This window comes from Pipistrellus kuhlii, unplaced genomic scaffold (genome assembly GCF_014108245.1).
Source record: "Pipistrellus kuhlii isolate mPipKuh1 unplaced genomic scaffold, mPipKuh1.p scaffold_m20_p_7, whole genome shotgun sequence".
Lineage (NCBI taxonomy): Eukaryota > Metazoa > Chordata > Mammalia > Chiroptera > Vespertilionidae > Pipistrellus > Pipistrellus kuhlii.
This window is the reverse complement of record NW_023425573.1, coordinates 11,282,075-11,301,601: the sequence shown is the minus strand read 5'-3', so window position 1 is coordinate 11,301,601 and position 19,527 is coordinate 11,282,075. Positions and strand designations below refer to the sequence as shown.

Here is a 19,527-nt window from a genome sequence, read left to right as displayed (position 1 = left end):
TTCAGTGACAGGACAGGGCTGAAAGGAGGTTTTGTGCATTAAGAGCGTAGGTATGCGGCTTAGGAGCCCAGGGCAGCAGCAAGAACGAACGGCAAGCCAGCTCTGTTCCCGGTGGGAACTCTGTCCCAGCGTCAGGGGCGCCTGCCCTGGACCGCAGAAGTGACCGAGTTGGTTTAGTTAACCGGCCTCTGCTGACAGTTAACTAAACCCGCACAGGCCCGGCAGCGGGGAGGCTGGCTCCCACAGCTGGTGTGCGAGGGGGTTCTGCCACCACCACCCCCATCCCCCCATCCGGCCGCCCCCCCCCCCCTCGTTGGAGGGAAAGGAGAGTCCTGACTGTCACACGCTCTGCCCTCGCCACTTGGCACAGAGCGAGGTGCCCTCCTCTCTGCAGTGACAGGGACAGCACGGGGCACTGGCTCCTTGTTGCCTCCGCAGAAATGTCACTTCCCCACAGGAGGCGCCCGGCAGGTCCCGCTGGACGAACACTTTCTGGCCGGGTTGGCGGGTGCAGACCTCCAGCCAGAGGAGGTTCTGGAATCCGTGCATGTCCCTCACTCCCGAAAGGTAAGGCGCCCGCCGCTCCCGGGAGCTGCTGTTCCTTTCCTCACCAAGTCCTGCCTTCTGCTCCGGACGCGCCCCAGGCCAGGCGGCCGGAGGGGAGGTGTTGTTGGGGCTGTGGGTGCGGCCGCTGAGCTGCGGTCCCTGCTTCCTCCTGCTCTCTGACCCGCTCCGCTCCGGGAGCGAACTCCCTGGCGGGGAATGAATGTCTGTGCGGGGCCCACAGGGACAGGGAGGCCGGCCGGGCCTCCACCTCCCGCTCCAGCTCCCCTGCTGTTCACAGAAGGGGAGCCGCCAACACCTGCCCACTCAGCGTCCCTGGGGTGAGGCGGCCACCCCCCAGCTATGGTGGGGCCTTGTCCTCACTCTGTCCCCTGTGCCTCTCCCCAAACTGTCTGAATCCCAGAGGACAGTCTTCCCAGAGAGAGGCAAAACCACACACACACACACACACACACACTCTCTCTCTCACACACTCACACTTACTCACACTAACACACACACACTCACACACACTCACACTTACTCACACTAACACACACACACTCACACACATACTCACACACACACACACACACACACACACACACTCACTCATACACACTCACACAGTCACACACACTCACAGTCACACACATACTCACACACACACTCACACTCACACACATACACACCACTCACACACACTCACACACACTCACACACACTCACACAGTCACACACACACTTACACGCACACACACACTTACACTAACACACTCACACACAGTCACACACACACAAGCTCACACACACACACACACACACACTCTCGCACACTGATGGAAAGTGGACTGAGCAGGAAGTCTTAGAGCGTGGCACGCTGTCAGCCACGCATGCCCTCGTTTATGTTTCCTGTGGAATGAAAACTGACGTGGTTCCCAGTCCAATGTGCCTCTGCGGAAAGGCCCGGGCAGAAGACCTCGAGGTACACACGCACCCTCAGGGCCACCCCGCTGGGGACACAGGCCGTCTCCAGTGCCCACGTCAGCACCAGGGCCCTGGTGCAGGAGGCCAGCGGGCAGCACCGCCCTCCTGACTGGCCCGGACACGGCTCCCTCGCCCCCAGGGGAAAGTTCATCCCGACCCTCCAGAGCCGCGCGCAATGGGAGGGGTGGCTTCTGCAAACCAAGAAACGCGGCCGCGCTCCTGCACGCTGGGCAGCTCGTTCGGAAAAGTTCTGGTGTGGAGCCAACCCACACGGCTCAGGGGTTCGACCTATGAACCAGGAGGTGGCGGTTCCATTCCCGGTCAGGGCACATGTCTGGGTTGCGGGCTCGGTCTCCATTGGGGGCATAGGAGGCAGCCGATCCCTGATTCTCTCTCATCATTGGTGTTTCTGTCTCTCTCTCCCTCTCCCTCCCTCTCTGAAACCAATAAAAAGTAAATAAATAAATAAATAAATAAATAAATAAATAAATAAATAAATAGAAGCAAAGCAAAGCACTGGTGTTAGGAGGGCCCTCCACCCTCGCAGGGGACTCGGGGCCTGAAGACTCGGGGAAGGGCCCCTGGAAGGAAGACACTGGACAGGAGCCAGCCGTTCTGTCCTGGCCTCGGGGGAAAAGGGTGCAGGGCCCCATTCCTGGAGGAGACCGGGCATGGGGCGGGGGGGGGGGGGGTGGGGGGGTTTTGCAAAGGACACTCCTCAGCCAAGGCGCCCTCACACGGTGCCAAGTGCCCTTTGGGTGCCTCTCCGTTGGGGCTAGGAGATGATCGGTGGCGCCGAGGGGCAGACGCCGCGCTCTGGGGCTGACAGCGGCTCCCGGGGCCTTGCCTCCGCAGGGGGAGGTGGTGGCGGCCTTCCGGCAGGCACAGTGCCCGCACAACGCCTGGGCCCACGCCAACGCGGGCATGCGGGTCCTCCTCCAGGCGGGCACCGACACCATCGAGGACCTGAGCATCGCCTTCGGGGGGCTCGGGGCGGCCACCGTCATCGCCCGCCGATCCTGCCAGCAGCTCCGGGGAAGGTAAGCAGGGAGCCCTGCGCCCAAGGGTGGCCGGATGGCACAGAAAGGTGGAAATTTGGCTCAGGCGAGTGTGTGCAAAGCCCGGGAGATGGAAACTCCTGTGTGGGAGGCAGCACTGCCTGTTCTTTCCATTGCTTTGCTACGTGAATCAGACCTTTCCTGACGATGATTAAGTAGGTGGCACTTGTTGGACGAGGAATACAACGAAAATGGCAAGGACTCCCCCAGCCCAGGCTCTTGTGACACCAATACTCCAGCCAACGACCACCTGGCAGCGACCTGCGGGCACCTGCACCCTTCTGCTCGGGCGGGGCCAGCTGTCTCTTCCTCGGTGGAAGTCCCAGTCTGAGTCGTGTCCAGTTCACCGTGGAACTGGCCCTCGTGGCCGATTTATGGAATGCCAGGTTCCAGCCTGCCGTGACCCTCAGCCCACTCCCTGCCTCGGTGTCCCTGAAGGGCTTGCTTAGGTGGTTTCTAGACGCCCTGCCAACTCAGTAAGGCCCTGGCCAGTTTGCTCAGTGGTTCGAGCATTGGCCCACACACGGAAGGGTTGCCGGTTCCATTCCAGGTCAAGGGCATGTAGCTGGGTTGCAGGTTGGATCCCTGGCTAGACTGGGGTGCCTGCAGGAGGCAACCAATTGATGTGTCTCTCTCACTTCGATGTTTCTCCCCTCCTCTCTTCCTCTTCTCTTCTCTTCTCTTCTCTTCTCTTCTCTTCTCTTCTCTTCTCTTCTCTTCTCTTCTCTTCTCTTCTCTTCTCTTCTCTCTCTCTCTCTCTCTCTCTCTCTCTCTCTCTCTCTCTCTCTCTCCTGCTTCTTCTTCACCTTCTCCTTCTTCTCCTTCTTTCTGTCTCCCTCCCTTCTACTGTCTCTAAAAGAAAATCAGTGGAAAAAGTATCCCCAGCCTAGCCAGTGTGTCTCAGTGATTGGCCATCGACCTAGGAACAGGAACTAGGTGGTCACGGCTCCATTTCCAGCCAGGACACATGCCGGAGCTGCAGGCTCGATCCCCCTCCGCCCCCCAGTGTGGGGCTTGCAGGAGAGAGCCTATTGATGATCCCCCCACATCACTGATATTTCCATCTCTCTCTCCCTCTCCCTTCCTCTGTGAAGTCAATAAAATATTGTGAAATAGGTGAAGGAGCACCCACAGTTATATATATATATATATATATATATATATATATATATATATATATATAATCCCAGGTGAGGATTAATAAAACAAATAATAATAAATAAAATAAATAAATAAATAAATCCTATATAATAAAAGAGTAATATGCAAATCGTCCCCTCCACTGGGAGTTTGACCAGAAGGCAGGGTCGGCCCACCAACCACCTGCAGCCAGTTCCCCCACCCCACTCCACCCCTGCCGGCCAGACCCCGCCTGTGCAGGAATTCATGCACTGGGCCTCTAGTAAAAACAAATACAAAGGACTCGGAGTCTCTAAATGACCACCAAGCCACATTGAGCACGGGTCAGGGTCAGGCGTTCTGACTGGTCCCCTGTTGCCTGCATCCCACCAGGCACTGGAACGAGCTGATGCTGGACGAGGCCTGCCGGCTGCTCCTGGAGGAAGTCTCCCTCCCGGGCTCGGCCCCGGGGGGCCTGGTGGAGTTCAAGAGGACTCTGGTGGTCAGCTTCTTCTTCAAGTTCTACCTGGCAGTGCTGCGGACACTGAAGCTGCCGGCAGAGCGGCCCTCTGCGCCTGTAAGTGCCCGCGCTTGCCCAGCTCCTCGCAGCCTGTAGCTCCCTCCCCACTGGCCCGCCCCCTTCTGCACACTGTCCTGGGGGCACCCTGGGCCGTGGCCTGCGCCTGTTCTGGGTCACAGCCAGCCAGTTCCTAGCCATCCTCCCTCCCAGATTCCGGGGACTCCGGGCGCCGGACTGTCTCCAAAGCCACAGGTGGTTACTGTGTGCCCTGCACAGTGGAACCTTAGGGTGCCCCTGCCTCGGGGTGCAATTATTTTTCTTTCAGTGTCACTTTGGAAAGTACAATCACACGCAATGAAATGCACCTGCTGAAAGTCAGTGAGTTTTGACCAATGTGTAAACCCACAGAGCCACCCCCTCAAACAAGAAACAGGGCATTTCCGTTTCCCCAGCGTGTACCCTTTTGTCCCCTTACTGTCAACCTCCCACCCACGCCCCCGACAACCAGATTCCAACTTCCACGTGGAGTGTAAAATGAAACCTTATTTTTCTAAAATACTAAGATGTATTTGCATGCTAATTTTGAAGTAGCTTCTTGCTAGATGTTCCTGATTGTAAATTTCTGGAGTAATTAAGCCAAACAAAGCATTCTCTCCCTCCCTCCCTTCCTCCCTCCCTTCCTCCCTCTCTCCTCTCTTGACTGTGGTCACAACCCCCTCCCTACCTTGTACCCCCTGACCCCCAGCTCCACCCCAGCAGCTCAGCGTTCCTAAAGTGTCTCATTCAAATCTACTCGGATGAAGACCCTCACCAGCCACGTGCCCCAGGAATTTAATTTCTGGATTAGGACACTTGATGTGCTTAGTGACACCCAGAGGGCCTCCCATTTTACTTCTCTCCCGGAACGCCGAGTAGCTGAGAAAGGCAACAGGCCGTGGGCTCTCGTGCGAACAGTGAACTCCAGCTCCTTCTGGGGTGGCTTACCTGGCCCCAGCTTTCTGGCTTCTCCCTCTGCAGACCAGCTTGTCTCTCTTCCTTCTCAGGGTCACCTGAGGATCCGCTTCAAACCAGTTGGTCCAGTTCCTCCTTACAGGGGAAGAGAGGGAGGGCAAGAAGCTTTCACCCAAAGTAAAATCCTGGAGGCGACAGGGATTTGGGTCGTCCTCCCTACACTGACCATGCAGTTCTGTGGGTTCTGTAGCCAAGTCCTTCTTGCATAAACCAAAGCCCAGTTTAAACACTGACTAATCAGTTTATCGGGGTTCTTTTGACTCTTCGCCCAGGACGGCCTTCAATATCCTGAAGTCTCAGAGCCCTTCCTAAGTGCGCTGGAAGACTTCTCGGTCACAGTGCCCCAGGGAGTCCAACAGTACCAGGTCAGTGAGTGTGATTTAACGGAAACCTAGACACCAAGCGATAAATGAACAAGCAAACCGTTGAGAGTGGCGGTGTGAGTCCTGACACTGTGTCTTGGCTGCACACTGGCCCTTTGTTTGGGCTGAATCAGGGAGATGCTGGCTCTGAGCTTGGGCCTGAGCCACCAGACCAATTGATTTGTCCGGGCCTGAACCGACCTGGAATAGTCTGGCCATCTAATCACTGCGGCCTCTTCAAGCTACCCAACGCTGTCCTTTGGGCACTGGTTTGAAGAGCGGCTCAGCCAGGTGTGGGGGAAGGACAGCCCAGGAGAGAGCAAGGTTCAGCCTCCAGCCCTGATTGCAAAACCTTTCCTCTCGTCAGCAGAACGAGAGCCCTGCAAGTAACTGAGCCCTCCCTCTTCGCAGGACAACTTGGAAAATGTTTACAATTATCTAGAGCACAGCCCCTGCCCCCTCCCCTTCTCCACACACCACACACCCACCTGAGTTCCAGAGCGAACATTTGTGCCACTGCCTTACCCGCCCAGGGATGTTTCTATGCCCCTTGGAGGGCAGCCAAGGCACTTGGTCTGGATCTGGGTGGGCTCCATGGCCATTTGCTACCCCCTCCCCCACCAGAGGTCCTGCCTTGGGCATAGTTTTTGGTCCCTCCCCCTCAGGAATTGCATCACTTTAGCCTTCATCATCATGATCCCTTACATGTGAACAGGTGGATTACTGGGAAAGCCAGAGAGCAGGACAGGGAGATAGACCCCTGAACTCCAGAAGAAAGGGGTACAGTGGTACTGCTTAGAAAAGGAAGATGCCAAAATAAGAAACGGGGGTGCTCCTTCACCTATTTCACAATTTTGCCAAAAAGTTGGCCCAGCAGAAGGTATTGCCACATGACTGAAATGACCGTTTCCCAGGGTAGTTACATCATTAAATTGTCGTGCTCTTTATCGAACCCACTGCAGGGTTCATTGCCCAAGGGTGGCTGTGTGTTCTCAGCCCTGAATCGGGCGTGTGGAGAATTGTCCGGGCCACTTCTGAAGGCTGAGCTTTTCCAGGGTAACTCTTGTCTTCCTCTGTAGAGTGTGGATTCTCGCCAACCCCTCCAAGACCCAGTGGGACGTCCCATTATGCACCTATCAGGTCTCAAACATGCCACAGGTGAAGCCATATTTTGTGATGACCTCCCCAAGGTGGAAAAAGAACTTTTCATGGCCTTGGTGACCAGTACCAGAGCCCATGCAAAAATTATGTAAGTGAAAAGCTTTCAAAAAGCCTGTGAAACGCACATGATGAGTTTTAGTGATACCCCGAGAGCCTTCCCACTTTACTGTTCTCCCAGAAGAGCCAGGGAACTGAGGATTTCCTCGGAGGAATGTGCCAATAATTCTGCAATGTCCTAAACCCAATGGACCTAAAATAGAGGGAGTAAAGATCACACACCAAAAAAGAAAAAGAAAAGGTCTCTCTCTCTCTCACACACACACACACACACACACACACACAAAGGAGAAAAAGAAAAAGAAAAGGTCACCAGCCCAAGGAGGAGAAGGGAGGATCTCTGGAAATGACCACCATGGAAGAGAAGACAAAAATTGTAGCTGAGGGTTTCTTGATTCCATTGTAACCTCACAGTACCCCAGCTCCCTGCTGAAGCCTCAGGCAGGGCTCAAAGGAATAAGTAGAGCAGATATTCAACTGGTGATAAAATACTGAAATACTTCATTACTAAATGGTAATGGTCATATCCTAAGCTCCCTAAGGACTCCCCTTGCAACAGGCACACTGGCCCATCTGACAGCTCCCCGCCCAGCAGCTAAAATGTTATCCCCAGCCTAGCAGAGGGCCTCCTGATCAGGGCTTAAGCTGGGCCAGTTGTTATATATTCTTATTTCCAACTAGGCTATCTCTCTCCTTCAGGTTTGGGACCTTCAAATCTTGCTTATTTCTACCTCTTAAATATTTCTCCTTTTTTAGATCAATTGATTTGTCCAAGGCCCTTGAACTACCTGGGGTGGTTGATGTGATAACAGCTGAAGACATTCCAGGCACCAATGGTACTGAAGATGAGAAATTGTTGGCTGTCGATGAGGTATAGAATATGCCTTTCCATGTGTTGTGTAGATAATCACCAAGGCACCCCCTCCAGCCAACTTACCATGGCCTCCCAGCCCTCTCAGACAATGGGGGTAGAGGTGTCAGTTCTCCCAGCTTCTTTCTATCCCTAACATTTTTATTCAGGCAAGCCTATACTTCTGGAGTCAGGAAATAACATAATAAAAAGTAAAGTCATTATGGAAAAATAACTCCTAGTTTTCCCTCTGCGGGCTCTTGAGTCAATTTATCCTCGTCTGGAAAATGCAGCAACTGACCTGTGCCTGGATGGAATAGAAAAGTGTAGAGAGGAGAATACAAAAAAACACACCCACTCCCTGTTATTTACATTGAACTCCCTCCTTTCCTGGATCAGCCTCACCCCCTCCACCTTCCACTTACCTCACACACTCCAGTTTTTAAAAAAGTTGTTCTTGCCATCTTTGACCTTTAGCCAATTCAACAATCATTCACTGAGCTCTTGTGTCTGGAGCCAGACCACCTTGGTTCATGTCCCAGCTCTACCACTCACTCACTGCGTGTCCTTGGGTGGCATCAGAAGTAAGATGAGAATAGCCATAGCACCCACCTCATTGTGCTGTTGTGAAATGTAAATGAGTGAATACATGTGAAGTGCTTACAACAGAGCTTGGCGCATGAAGGATCTCAGTGGCAGCTGTTACTGCCACATCTCAATGACTGTTTCTCCTGTAGCCTTGGCATGAATCACTGTCCTTTTGGTTGAACTCCAGATGAAGTTGGCTGTCACTTAGGACCTGTATTATGTATTAGGGCTGACATACAAAGTACCACAGATTGAGTGGCTTCAAAAAAACAGAAAGTCATTTTCTCACAGTTGTGGAGGCTGAAAGTCCATGCTCAGGGTGTTGGCAGGTTTGTTCCCCCTGAGGCCTCTCTTCCTGGCTTGCGATGGTCATCTTCTCCCAGCATCCTCACATGGCCTTTTGTCTGTGTGTGAGCCTCCCTGGCTTCTCCTCCTCTCCTTGTAAAGACATCCGTCCTATTGGTTTAGAGCTCCACCTGATGGCCTCATTTACCTTAATTAAGTCTTTAAAGGCCCAATCTCCCATTCACTCATATTGAGGAGTTAGGGCTTCAACACATGAATGGGGTTGAAGTGCCATGTTCTACAAAAATAAATAAATAAATAAATAAATAAATAAATAAATAAATAAATAAATAAATACTTCCCTTACTTTCCTTATCTTTAAACTCTAAAATGACACCACAAAGGCAATACCTGTGAACCTAACTTGACAGGACGAAGCAGATTCAAAGTCACAGCCAATTTCACATTCACTCTGGAGCTTACATTCATTGAGTAAAATGGCCAATGGAAACATCTGTGTTATTTAAATTATTTTTTCATTCAAAAATATTTTCATGTGTTAACCAAGCACATACAGTTGAATGTGACTTCAAGGTGGTTATCATTTCTCAGTGATGACAACTAAGATGCCACTGGTAAAGTTGAGCTTAAACCTACTCCTATCCAGAATTTTCTGCCTGCTTTCACACATGTGCTTTCCACAGGTACTTTGTGTGGGTCAAATCATCTGTGCTGTGGCTGCAGAGACAGATGTGCAGGCGAAACATGCGATTGAAGAGATAAAGATCACCTATGAAGATCTGGAGCCCGTAATCTTCACCATCGAAGTAAGCTGACTGGTCTCTCCCGAAAGGCTACAAATTAAATTACTTTATCATCTTTAGCGAGAAAGCCGATGGCTTTAAAGCTATTGGAGAGTAAGAATGCAGGAGACAGGTGCCTTCTGAAGTATGGAAAATGACCTTGGATCTGACAGTAAAACTAGGATCAGCTGTCAGTAGGTCAATTCACAGAACCACAGAATGGCTCCCAAGCTTCTTGTGTGAGTTCATTCATGTTATTATCAGAAAGAAAACAAAGAACTAGAGAAGCCCTGTGAAACATGTCAAATCTTAAAGAAATGAACAAACTTCCTACATGTCTATTGGGCTTTTTTGCTCAGAATGCATTAGGACTTGAGTCTTCTCCCTCAACACCGCCTGTTCTTTCAGATCTCTGAGCTAGAGGTTCTTGTACATAAGCTATCTAAGTCTTACACCAGTGTTTTTCTTCAGGGAAAATGTAAAAAGGGAAGGCCCAGAACCTCACTCGAACTGCATTTAGGCCTATTACCTGTTCCCTGGAGATACACGTTGAAAATGAGAAACAAGTACTGATCATCTTGGACCATCAAAATGCCTCCAGCTCTCAATTATTAATGTTTCTTTAACTCTTGCTGATTTCCTCTGTAATCTAGAAGACATTCTCTCCAACATCCCATCTCTGCAGCAAGCCCATTGCTCTAGTGCTTCCCCGCTTGCAGGATTCCTTTGATGTGTCCTAGCAGATGGCAATTTGGGGAGTTTACTGGCTTTTTGTTGAGAAAAACACTGCCAGTGGAAGAAGCATATAAAGAATTGGCTTTGGGTTTTTTTTCCTGTCACTTAGGATGCCATAAAACACAACTCATTCCTATGCCCTGAAAAGAAACTTGAACAAGGAAACATTGAGGAGGCATTTGAAAAAGTTGATCACATTATTGAAGGTAAGAGACTCAGGATATTTGATGGGATCTTCGGGGGATTCTACTCTGAAGCAGACATTGAGGGCCTGTGATTTCCTCTTCGTGCTTTGCCAAATTTCTCTTAGATCTCTTCTTTCCAAAGTGTGTGTGTGTGTGTGTGTGTGTGTGTGTGTGTGTGTGTGTGTTGGTTGGTTGGTTGGTTGGTTGGTTGGTTTTAAAGGTGGGAGAGGTAGGGAGCAACAGAATAATTAGAAGAAAAGTACCCAAGATTTTGAAGTGTCAAGGGCAGAATGAGGAACAGAACCAGACATGTTCAACTTGTTATCCAGGACTGTAATCTCTGAAACAGATTGCTCTCAGTTGACACAGGATAAATGCTTGGCCCATCAGTTCTTCGCTCAGAACAAATCCAGCTTGTCAGACCACCACATCCCACTTGCTTTTGAATTCCCCAACATGACCACTTCCAACCAGTGTGAACCTTCAGGAATTTCCCTGTGTTTGCACCTAACAGGAGAGGTCCATGTTGGAGGACAGGAACACTTTTACATGGAAACACAAAGAGTGCTTGTTATTCCAAAGACAGAGGACAGCGAACTGGACATTTATGTGTCAACACAGGATCCAACCCACGTGCAGGTGAGGTCCAGGGCTGCCCTCACCTCTGCAACTTCCTAAGTCTATCATGGCCTTCAACCCCCACTGCCTCAGAGTTGACAGGCATTTATTCAAAATACAAGCATTTGACATCAGTGAAGAGCTAACATCCCAGGACCCCTTTTTTTTCTGGTCTTGTGAAGTCACTTTAGATTTAGAGAGGACATTCAATGGCAGTGTGCTTAAATGAACTCTGTGCTTGGATGACAACACTAAGTTATATCTGTACTTGATTTTTCTCTAAGATAATTATTACAGTTAACCTGTGGAGTCAACATCTCACTTTATAGCACATTTTCATTTCCCCAGCCATAAAGTACTCAAAGTTTTAGCTGAAAATACTTCTTCTTCAGGAGGTTGCTGGAGTTTGCTGTTTCTCACCTTGTTGGGACATTGTGTTTAGGCATTTGTCTCGGAGTTCAGCTTCTGACAGGAAACCAGGACGGTTTCTTCTGACAGTTTCCCTTCTGGAAAATGCCATTTTTCTGCTGGAAAGGCTGTGTTCTGTGGCAATGACCCATGTTTATTACCTCAATGGGGCTACACAAGACACATTCAGACTGTCAGTCTTTTTTTTTTTTTTTTTTTTTTTCCCCACAGTAGATGTGAATGGATTTTGCAGTGATGTTGTGTTTCAGGAAATCAAAGTCTTCTTTGCCATTTCATTCTTGTAAAACTTTCCCAATATCTAACTTTTACAGAAAACAGTGTCTTCTACTTTAAACATCCCAATCAACAGGATCACCTGTCATGTAAAACGAGTGGGTGGAGGTTTTGGCGGGAAAGTAGGAAAATCAGCTGTGTTCGGAGCTATTGCAGCTGTGGGTGCCATCAAGTAAGTGCACTTGGGGGTACAGAAGGGTGTAAAATGTCACAGCTGAGGGCTAGCCCAAGGCCTAAGAGGCACTTGGGCTGCTGTCATAACCACCTGCCATCCTTGGGCAACTCAGCCTCCTGTCTCTTTTTCTTTTCAATTGTAGATATAATACCTAACCTCCTGGAGTTATTAGCAAAGTCATATGTAGATAGACATATGCTAATTTCCCATGAAAAGGAAAAGTGGTATTACTAGCTGAACACCTCCAGGACCAGAGTTTCAGAAAAGGTGACCCATTTAAGGGTGGGACAAGTAACTGCCCAAGTAGAGTGCCAAGGGGAAGAATGCTCCCTCATTTTTCCTTCCTACTCTCTGTTGCAGACAGGGCGGGGTGAGGGAAGAAAGACCCCCACCCTGCCTCCTCCATGCACCTGGGGAGAGCTGGCTTTTCAATGTGTGCTCAGAGGACAGAGGACAGCCTCAAAGAGAGCTCCCAGGCTCATTTCAATGGAAAGCTCACTGCTTGCATATTGTTGGCTTTTCTAGTCTTTGGTTTTGTTTGTTTTTTGGGTTTTAGTTTTGGTTTTGGGGTTTTTTATACTTTGTCAGAGCTCCAAAGAGCCAGTAAATGTCCTTTAGCAGCTTCTGTACAGAGCTAGGAACCAAGACACTCACTCAGTAAGTGTCTCCTTTCATGATGAGAGGTAGGAAAAAGCAGGATCTGAATCTCATCTCCAATTCTTTTCATAATGAGCCTCTCTCTATTCACCTCCACCAGGGACCCAGCAGGGAGAATCAATTTGCTGTATTTCTACCAGACTTTGTGCTGTTAAGACTTTCCAAACATAATTGCACATCTAAATGTTCATGGGAACATTTAAATCCTAGGATGCCCCATACTGACCCAACCACTATTATATATTATTTTAAACTTTCCTCCCTGGCCGGGTGGTTCAGTTGGTTGGAGCATTGTCCTCTACACAAAAAAGTTGTGGGTTTAATTCTTGGTCATGGCACATACTCAGGTTGGAGGTTTAATCCCCTAGGTCAGGGTGCATATGAGAGGCAAGCCATTGATGTTTCTCTCTGTCTCTCTCTCTCTCTCTCACCAATAAAAACATTTTTAAAGCCTTCCCAGTGGTTCTACTGCACAGCCAAGTGTGGGAAACACCATCTTAAACAACCCTGTCTTAGCACACTCCTGCCTTGTGTTAAGTGGTCCCCAGAGGAATGCTCTCAAGTTGCTGGCAATTAGAATCTCCTCAGGTCATAGAAACTTCTGCCTCCCTATCCCAGACCCACAGAATCAAAGTCACCAGGAAACGAACCCAGACACTGAACATTTAACTGATGCTCCAGGTGGTCCTCACCATCAAAAAAGACCAGGAAACCCTACACTAGAATTAATGACTTTCAACATGTACCTAAAGACACCTGCATTAAATTGCTGAGGGAAATGCAGATTCTAGGGCCCCTCCCCAACCTATTGCTAAAGTGCTAAGGCTCAGGAATCTGCATTTCACCAGCGCTCCAGAGGACTCTTCTGCACTCCAAAGTCCGGGAGCCTCTGCCCCTGAGACCCAGAAAGGCTGAAGCTCCTAGCTCCCCAGGGGCCCAGCTTGGCCAACATCATTGCAGTCCTGGTGAAAATGAAGATCCAAATCCTGACACATCCTAAGACAAGTGTTGGCCTTTGCTTGAAGTTGTGTTGTTATGTTTGCATTTATCCGTTCACACTCTCTTTTGTTACTAGTGGTGGGGATATGCAAAAGTGACTAGATGTGAATGATTGTCAAATTTAAAGCCATAACAACACAAGAGAACTGCCATGTGACATTAATCACTTTAGCTAGATCTAAAGACCATGGAGACAATAGTAATTTAGTTGTGCATTAGTCAATGCTTCACACAGTGTATGCACTCAATGAATATATATGGAAAGGATGGATGATTAAATGAATAATTGGATAAAATGGATTGGAGGGCAGGTAGAGGATGGGTGGGTAGAAAGGTAGATAGATGGATGGGTGGGTAGGTAGTTTAACGAGGGGATGGATAAATAGGTGGATGGATACTAGGTGAGTAGATGGTAGATGGATGGGTGGGATGCAGAATCTGACTAAGACTTGTTGTCCTTAGAACTGGTCACCCTGTCCGTCTTGTTCTTGATCGTGAAGATGATATGTTAATAACTGGGGGAAGACACCCATTATTTGGAAAATATAAAGTGAGTATTAAAGATGAAATTATTGAAATACTTCATTCTCTTCTATTGTTTTGATTTTGTTGAATTCTAAAAACAATAATCTTAGCATCTAAAATATTCAATGAGGATGCTGTGTATCTGAATACTCACAACATTTTTGTGAGGAACTTTTAATAAATCGAGTGTAGAATTGTGAAATTGAATAATAAAAATACATGATTAAAAATGCTAATGTTTCCTCAGTGACAAAAACCTGGAAGAAGCTATAAACATTGTTATGCTAAACTTCACTTTACAAATGTTTCCACTAAGTGGTTATGAAAATGTCATAAATATTATTTGCAAATAGGAAAAAATAATCTACTAACAAGGGAAATAATTTTAATTGTTTCAAACCACATTCACTGCATTTTTATGCAACTGTAGCATAAACACTATTAAAAATATTTGTTGACATCAATACTACTTTTCAAATTTGTGCCTGAGTTCTTTGTAATATTTCCCTATCAAATATGCTTTATTTGGCAATTACTCGTAACATGCATATAGTTAAATTTCATATCTAATTTTGTCATTGCCTGAGATTACTAAATTGTTATATTTTTTGGCATTACTAAAACCATGGCTTTTCACAATTTTATCTCTTTCATTGGCATTAGTAATTTATATAATTAGAGAGAAATAAACCATAGTTGGCAATAATTTTTGTATTGGCCTTCAAATGCACAGAAATTTGTACAGATATGTATTATCTTCTAATATCAAGAGCAATGTAGAGACACATTCTGGGATTGTGGCAATTAGTATTATGGTAGTTGCTGAGTTCTTTGGTTTTGGCCTAGATTATAAATCAGGGTTTATTTATATTAGTTGTGAGACTATTTTAATACTAGTACCTATTTAAGAGGATTCTAGACAGCGAATGTTTTGGTATTTATAATAATATAAAAGAGGGAAATCATTAGACTATTTTAAAGATCCAAATTTTATTCTATTTGGATCTTTATGTACTTCCAACATAATAATATGTGTGTATATGTATATATGTATGTATATATCCTCATTAAACTTTGCTAACAAAGGTTTGCTTGTTTACTTGGAACTACTTGTAAATCACTAGAGCAGATTCTTATGTGTGATAGAATAATAAATTTGAATAATAAAAAATTGAATAATAAAAATACATGATTAAAAATGCTAATGTTTATATTTAAAGTTTAAAATTTTTTAAAGTTTATATTAAACAGCTAAAGAATTCTCTCTGCTACATTTGCTTGGCAATGCTTTCTTCAGGAAAAGTTGAAGGTACCCTGCTGCGTAGCCTTGGTCAAAATTGCCACAAATTCTGAATTGGTGGATTTTCCCACAGGTCCTACCTGCTCTGGTTTATTATCCAACACTTCTCCTCGAGTAGATGATAATAACCACATAGCTGTATGGTCCCATCAGTTGTATTTGTCCACGTCTTCAGAAGACAGAGACCAGAGCCATTCTTTTTGCTAGAACTACAGCAGGGAGTGGGAATTTTTCTTTTCAATCTGGGCTCTACAGACAGACTGGTCCCGTGGTAGGAGGGGCAACTTCAGAGGAACTCCAGGTGCCTCTGAGTCCCAGGAAGCATAGCAGCACAAGCTCGCATTTGTTGAGACCGTAGCAGTTGCAAAGCACTCCACAGCTCAGCACAACAAGAGCCGAGAGCCATCATGCCAGGGATCATTCCCAGCCCTGGCTTCTGACGCTTTCCTGCAACGAGATGCACTGCCATTCATTCCACCACACTCTGAAATCCCAGAGACTTGTCCACGGGGTGGAAACCCAGTCTAAATCAGAAGGAATGCCAGTAAAAAGTGAAGGAGAATCTTCCAAGAATAAGGAAGAAGGTAGCAATTACATGTCTGGAGATTGGCAAGAACTTTAGAATTTCATAATGACTAGTGAAGCCAGAAAATTGTGGGTTGGGTAGAAAGGGCTCAGCAAAATTCAGGTCAGAGGAGGCCTTTGTCAGCCAAGTGCTGAAAGCTAAGAGACTAGCCAGGAGGGGGACACCCAGAGCCAACGGGAGCAGCGTCCGTCTTCAGGCCTGCCTAATGGTGGAGCTGGGCTGTGGCTCCAGGTTGGCATGTACGTTAACCATGTAAACTGTCTATCATTTGCTGACAGGTGGGATTCATGAACAACGGGCGGATCAAAGCTCTGGACATTGAGTGCTTCATTAACGGAGGCTGCACACTGGACGATTCGGAGCAGGTGCGTGCATAGACACCAGTGACCTTGGTCGTAAACAGAACATAGAACTTCTAGATGAGTCTTTACTGAACACACTTCCTCAAGTACTTACCAGGTTTCACAGCAGCTCAACTTTCAGAAAAAAAAGAAGAAAATATTTATCCAATATATGTGATTATCTTCCATCACTTTAGGTAACAGAATTCCTCGTACTGAAGCTGGAAAATGCGTATAAAATCCGCAACCTCAGGTTCCGGGGCCGTGCCTGTATGACCAACTTACCATCCAACACGGCCTTTCGCGGGTATGGCTTCCCACAAGGAACCCTGGTGACAGAATCTTGTATCACAGCTGTGGCAGCCAAATGTGGCCTTCTGCCAGAAAAGGTAAGGTTGCAATCAAGGTCATAGCCAAGATTGCTGAAGAATCAGATGAGAAGGAAACCAGCTTCCTAGGGAAATACCCTAGAGCACACATGTCAAACACAAGGCCCGCGGGCCAAATCCGGCCTGCCAGGCCTTGCAATGTGGCCCGCACCGCGCTGTCATCACTGCACTCCGCTGCGTTCCATCACAATGACGCGTGGTGACATAGGAGGCTTATGATCTTGCCGGCCGCCTCGCCGGCCGCCGTTACTTGCTATCTATTACGCATGCGCATAGATAACAAGTCACGCGAGATTCAGGAGGCGTGACCTATAGTCCGGCATCCGATGTGGTTGTGCGGGTGGCAGAGCAGAGGAGAGAGTGAGTGTGCGGGCATAAAAAATACACAGCAGAAGCTGCCAGTTCCTGGCATAAAGTGCAGGCATAAAAATCGCAACAGAATCTGCTATCTGTACCCAGCCAGGCATTTATTGACTGACTTTTTTTTTCTCCACTCCATCTGCCAAATCAAGCTATCCCTGTGCAGTTTTCAACTTTTTCCTTCTAACGCAGATTTCCAATAAACTACATCTTTTACTGCCAATATTGATCCCAAAATGTCCAGGAAAAGAAAAGTTGATGGTGAAGGCAGACAATTTAATGACAAATGGGAAAATGAATACATGTTTGTGCTTAGAGAGGGCAAACCAGTGTGTATATTGTGTTATGAGACAGTGTCGGTGATGAAAGAGTACAATATACGTCGTCATTTTGACACCAAACATAATGTTAAGTATGGCAAATATACTTTGGAAGAAAAGCATAAAATTGTTAAAGAACTAAAAGGCAAACTACAATCACAGCAGCAAATGTTTACAAAGGCTACAGCGAAAAATGATGCTGCAGTGAAAGCAAGTTTTATAGTGGCTGAAGAAATTGCCCGTACTTCAAGGTGTTTTTCAGAGGGTGCCTTTTTGAAGCAATGCATGCTAAAAGTGTGTGAGCAAGTATGCCCAGACCAGATACAGAGTTTTCAAAATGTCAGTTTGTCAAGAAACACCATTGCAGATAGAGTTCAAGAACTCTCAGGAAATCTATCATCACAGCTGGAGGAACAGGCATGCAGTTATCTCGCTTTTTCACTTGCTATCGATGAAAGCACAGACAACACTGATACAGCACAGCTGTCCATCTTTATATGTGCTACGAAGACCGACCTCTCTGTCACTGAGGAACTTTTGGATGTAGCTGTCATGCATGGGACGACGACTGGTAGAGATATATTTGAGGCTGTGGAGAAATCTATAAATAATTTTAAATTACCCTGGGAAAAGTTGGTGGGGCTAACTACCGATGGCGCACCTTCAATGTGCGGAGAAAAGAAAGGCTTGGTTGGACTAATGAAGGAAAGAATGCAAAAAAGTCACTGCCACACACCCTTGATTACTTATCATTGCATTATCCACCAAGAGGCTATGTGTGGAAAAGTTCTGGACATGAATGACATAATGACCACAGTCATTAAAACTATTAACTTTATACGGGCACGTGGCCTGAATCATCGCCAGTTCCAGCAGTTTTTACAGGAGGTGGGTGCAGAGCATGGAGACGTGCCATACCACACAGAAGTAAGATGGCTGAGCAAGAGCGCAGTCCTCAAAAGATTTTTTGAGCTCAGAGAAAAAATTGCTCTTTTCATGGAAAGTAAAGGAAAGCCCTTGCCTGAACTGTTGGATCCCGCCTGGCTATGTGATTTTGCTATGATGTGTGACATATGCGAGCATCTCGCCCAACTGAATCTGAAGCTGCAGGGACGCAAACAAGTCATCACGAAGATGTCTGACATGATCACAGCATTCCAGCGTAAACTTCAACTATGGAAGTCCCAACTGGAACAGGACAATCTTGCCCACTTTCCCGTTTGTTTGAGTATCTCAACCACTATTTCTGGTACTTTTCCTTGCAGTCGGCTGGCTACCAAAGTTAGCCGTTTACTAAGTGAATTTGAGCGGCGCTTCTCTGACTTTAGAACACAGCACTCAGGCTTTGACATCTTTGCCAATCCTTTTACAGTTGATGTCAACAATGTGCCCCAACACCTTCAGATGGAGATAATCGAGCTTCAGTCTGACAGTGGCCTGAAATCAAGGTTTCAGGATGTTGAAATTGAAGACTTCTACCCTCTACTGCCCCCTGACTCAATGCCAGAGCTCCGACTTCATGCTGCCCGTATTCTATCCATGTTCGGGAGCACCTATCTTTGTGAACAGATGTTTTCAATAATGAATCTAAACAAAAACAAGCACAGATCACGCATTACCGATGACAACCTCCATGCTGTTTTGCGGGTTGCTACAGCCCAAGAAATAAAACCGAACATTGACTCATTGATCCAGGGAAAACGGTGTCAGACATCTAGCCAGAAAACAAAACAATGAGCATTTTAGGTACATTCCAATATTACTGTTTTGCTTGATACCAATATTACTGTTTTGCTTGATAGCATGTGAGTTGGTTAACAGCACTGTTAAGGAAAAGATTGTTCCACTCATTTTAAATTCACATTTCTGGTTAACATTGTCAGTTTATGACTGTTCAGTAAACCATTCGGCCCGCGATTTAGGCTGGATTTTAGATTTTGGCCCCTTCTCTGATTGAGTTCGACACCCCTGCCCTAGAGCCATTCAAATGAGCTCTGGCTCAAAATTCGAAAAATGTTCAGTGCTACCTAAAAGAATTCACCTCCCTCCTCTGATTTTCCACCCTTCTTGTACAAAAATTTCTCTTTTTCCTTCTTTTTAAAACCTGTGCAAAGATAATTACTCTTTTTAACTTTTATACCCCACTGAAATCATTAGAGTAAAAAGTGAACGTACACTTTTTTTAATCCCTCCATCCCTATTGGTTAAGGGTAACCATGGTCAGCATTTCCATATTTATTGTTCTAGCTCTTTCTCTATGGGTATCTACCCATCTGTATTCATACATAGAT

The 19,527-nt window shown here is 47.0% G+C and overlaps 1 protein-coding gene across 1 annotated transcript in view; it reads left to right on the top strand.

Moving 5' to 3' along the window:
* The window catches only part of LOC118709128 (aldehyde oxidase 2), a 60,152-nt gene that overhangs the window by 20,972 nt on the left and 19,653 nt on the right, over positions 1 to 19,527 (top strand). Inside the window, exons 13-25 of the mRNA XM_036420998.2 lie at positions 458 to 567; positions 2,386 to 2,570; positions 4,101 to 4,284; positions 5,511 to 5,603; positions 6,680 to 6,849; positions 7,575 to 7,689; positions 9,246 to 9,368; positions 10,189 to 10,285; positions 10,779 to 10,903; positions 11,623 to 11,756; positions 13,878 to 13,965; positions 16,105 to 16,191; positions 16,365 to 16,556. Coding sequence (XP_036276891.1) covers positions 458 to 567; positions 2,386 to 2,570; positions 4,101 to 4,284; positions 5,511 to 5,603; positions 6,680 to 6,849; positions 7,575 to 7,689; positions 9,246 to 9,368; positions 10,189 to 10,285; positions 10,779 to 10,903; positions 11,623 to 11,756; positions 13,878 to 13,965; positions 16,105 to 16,191; positions 16,365 to 16,556 — 1,703 coding nt within the window. The remainder of the gene's footprint in view (positions 1 to 457; positions 568 to 2,385; positions 2,571 to 4,100; positions 4,285 to 5,510; positions 5,604 to 6,679; positions 6,850 to 7,574; positions 7,690 to 9,245; positions 9,369 to 10,188; positions 10,286 to 10,778; positions 10,904 to 11,622; positions 11,757 to 13,877; positions 13,966 to 16,104; positions 16,192 to 16,364; positions 16,557 to 19,527) is intronic.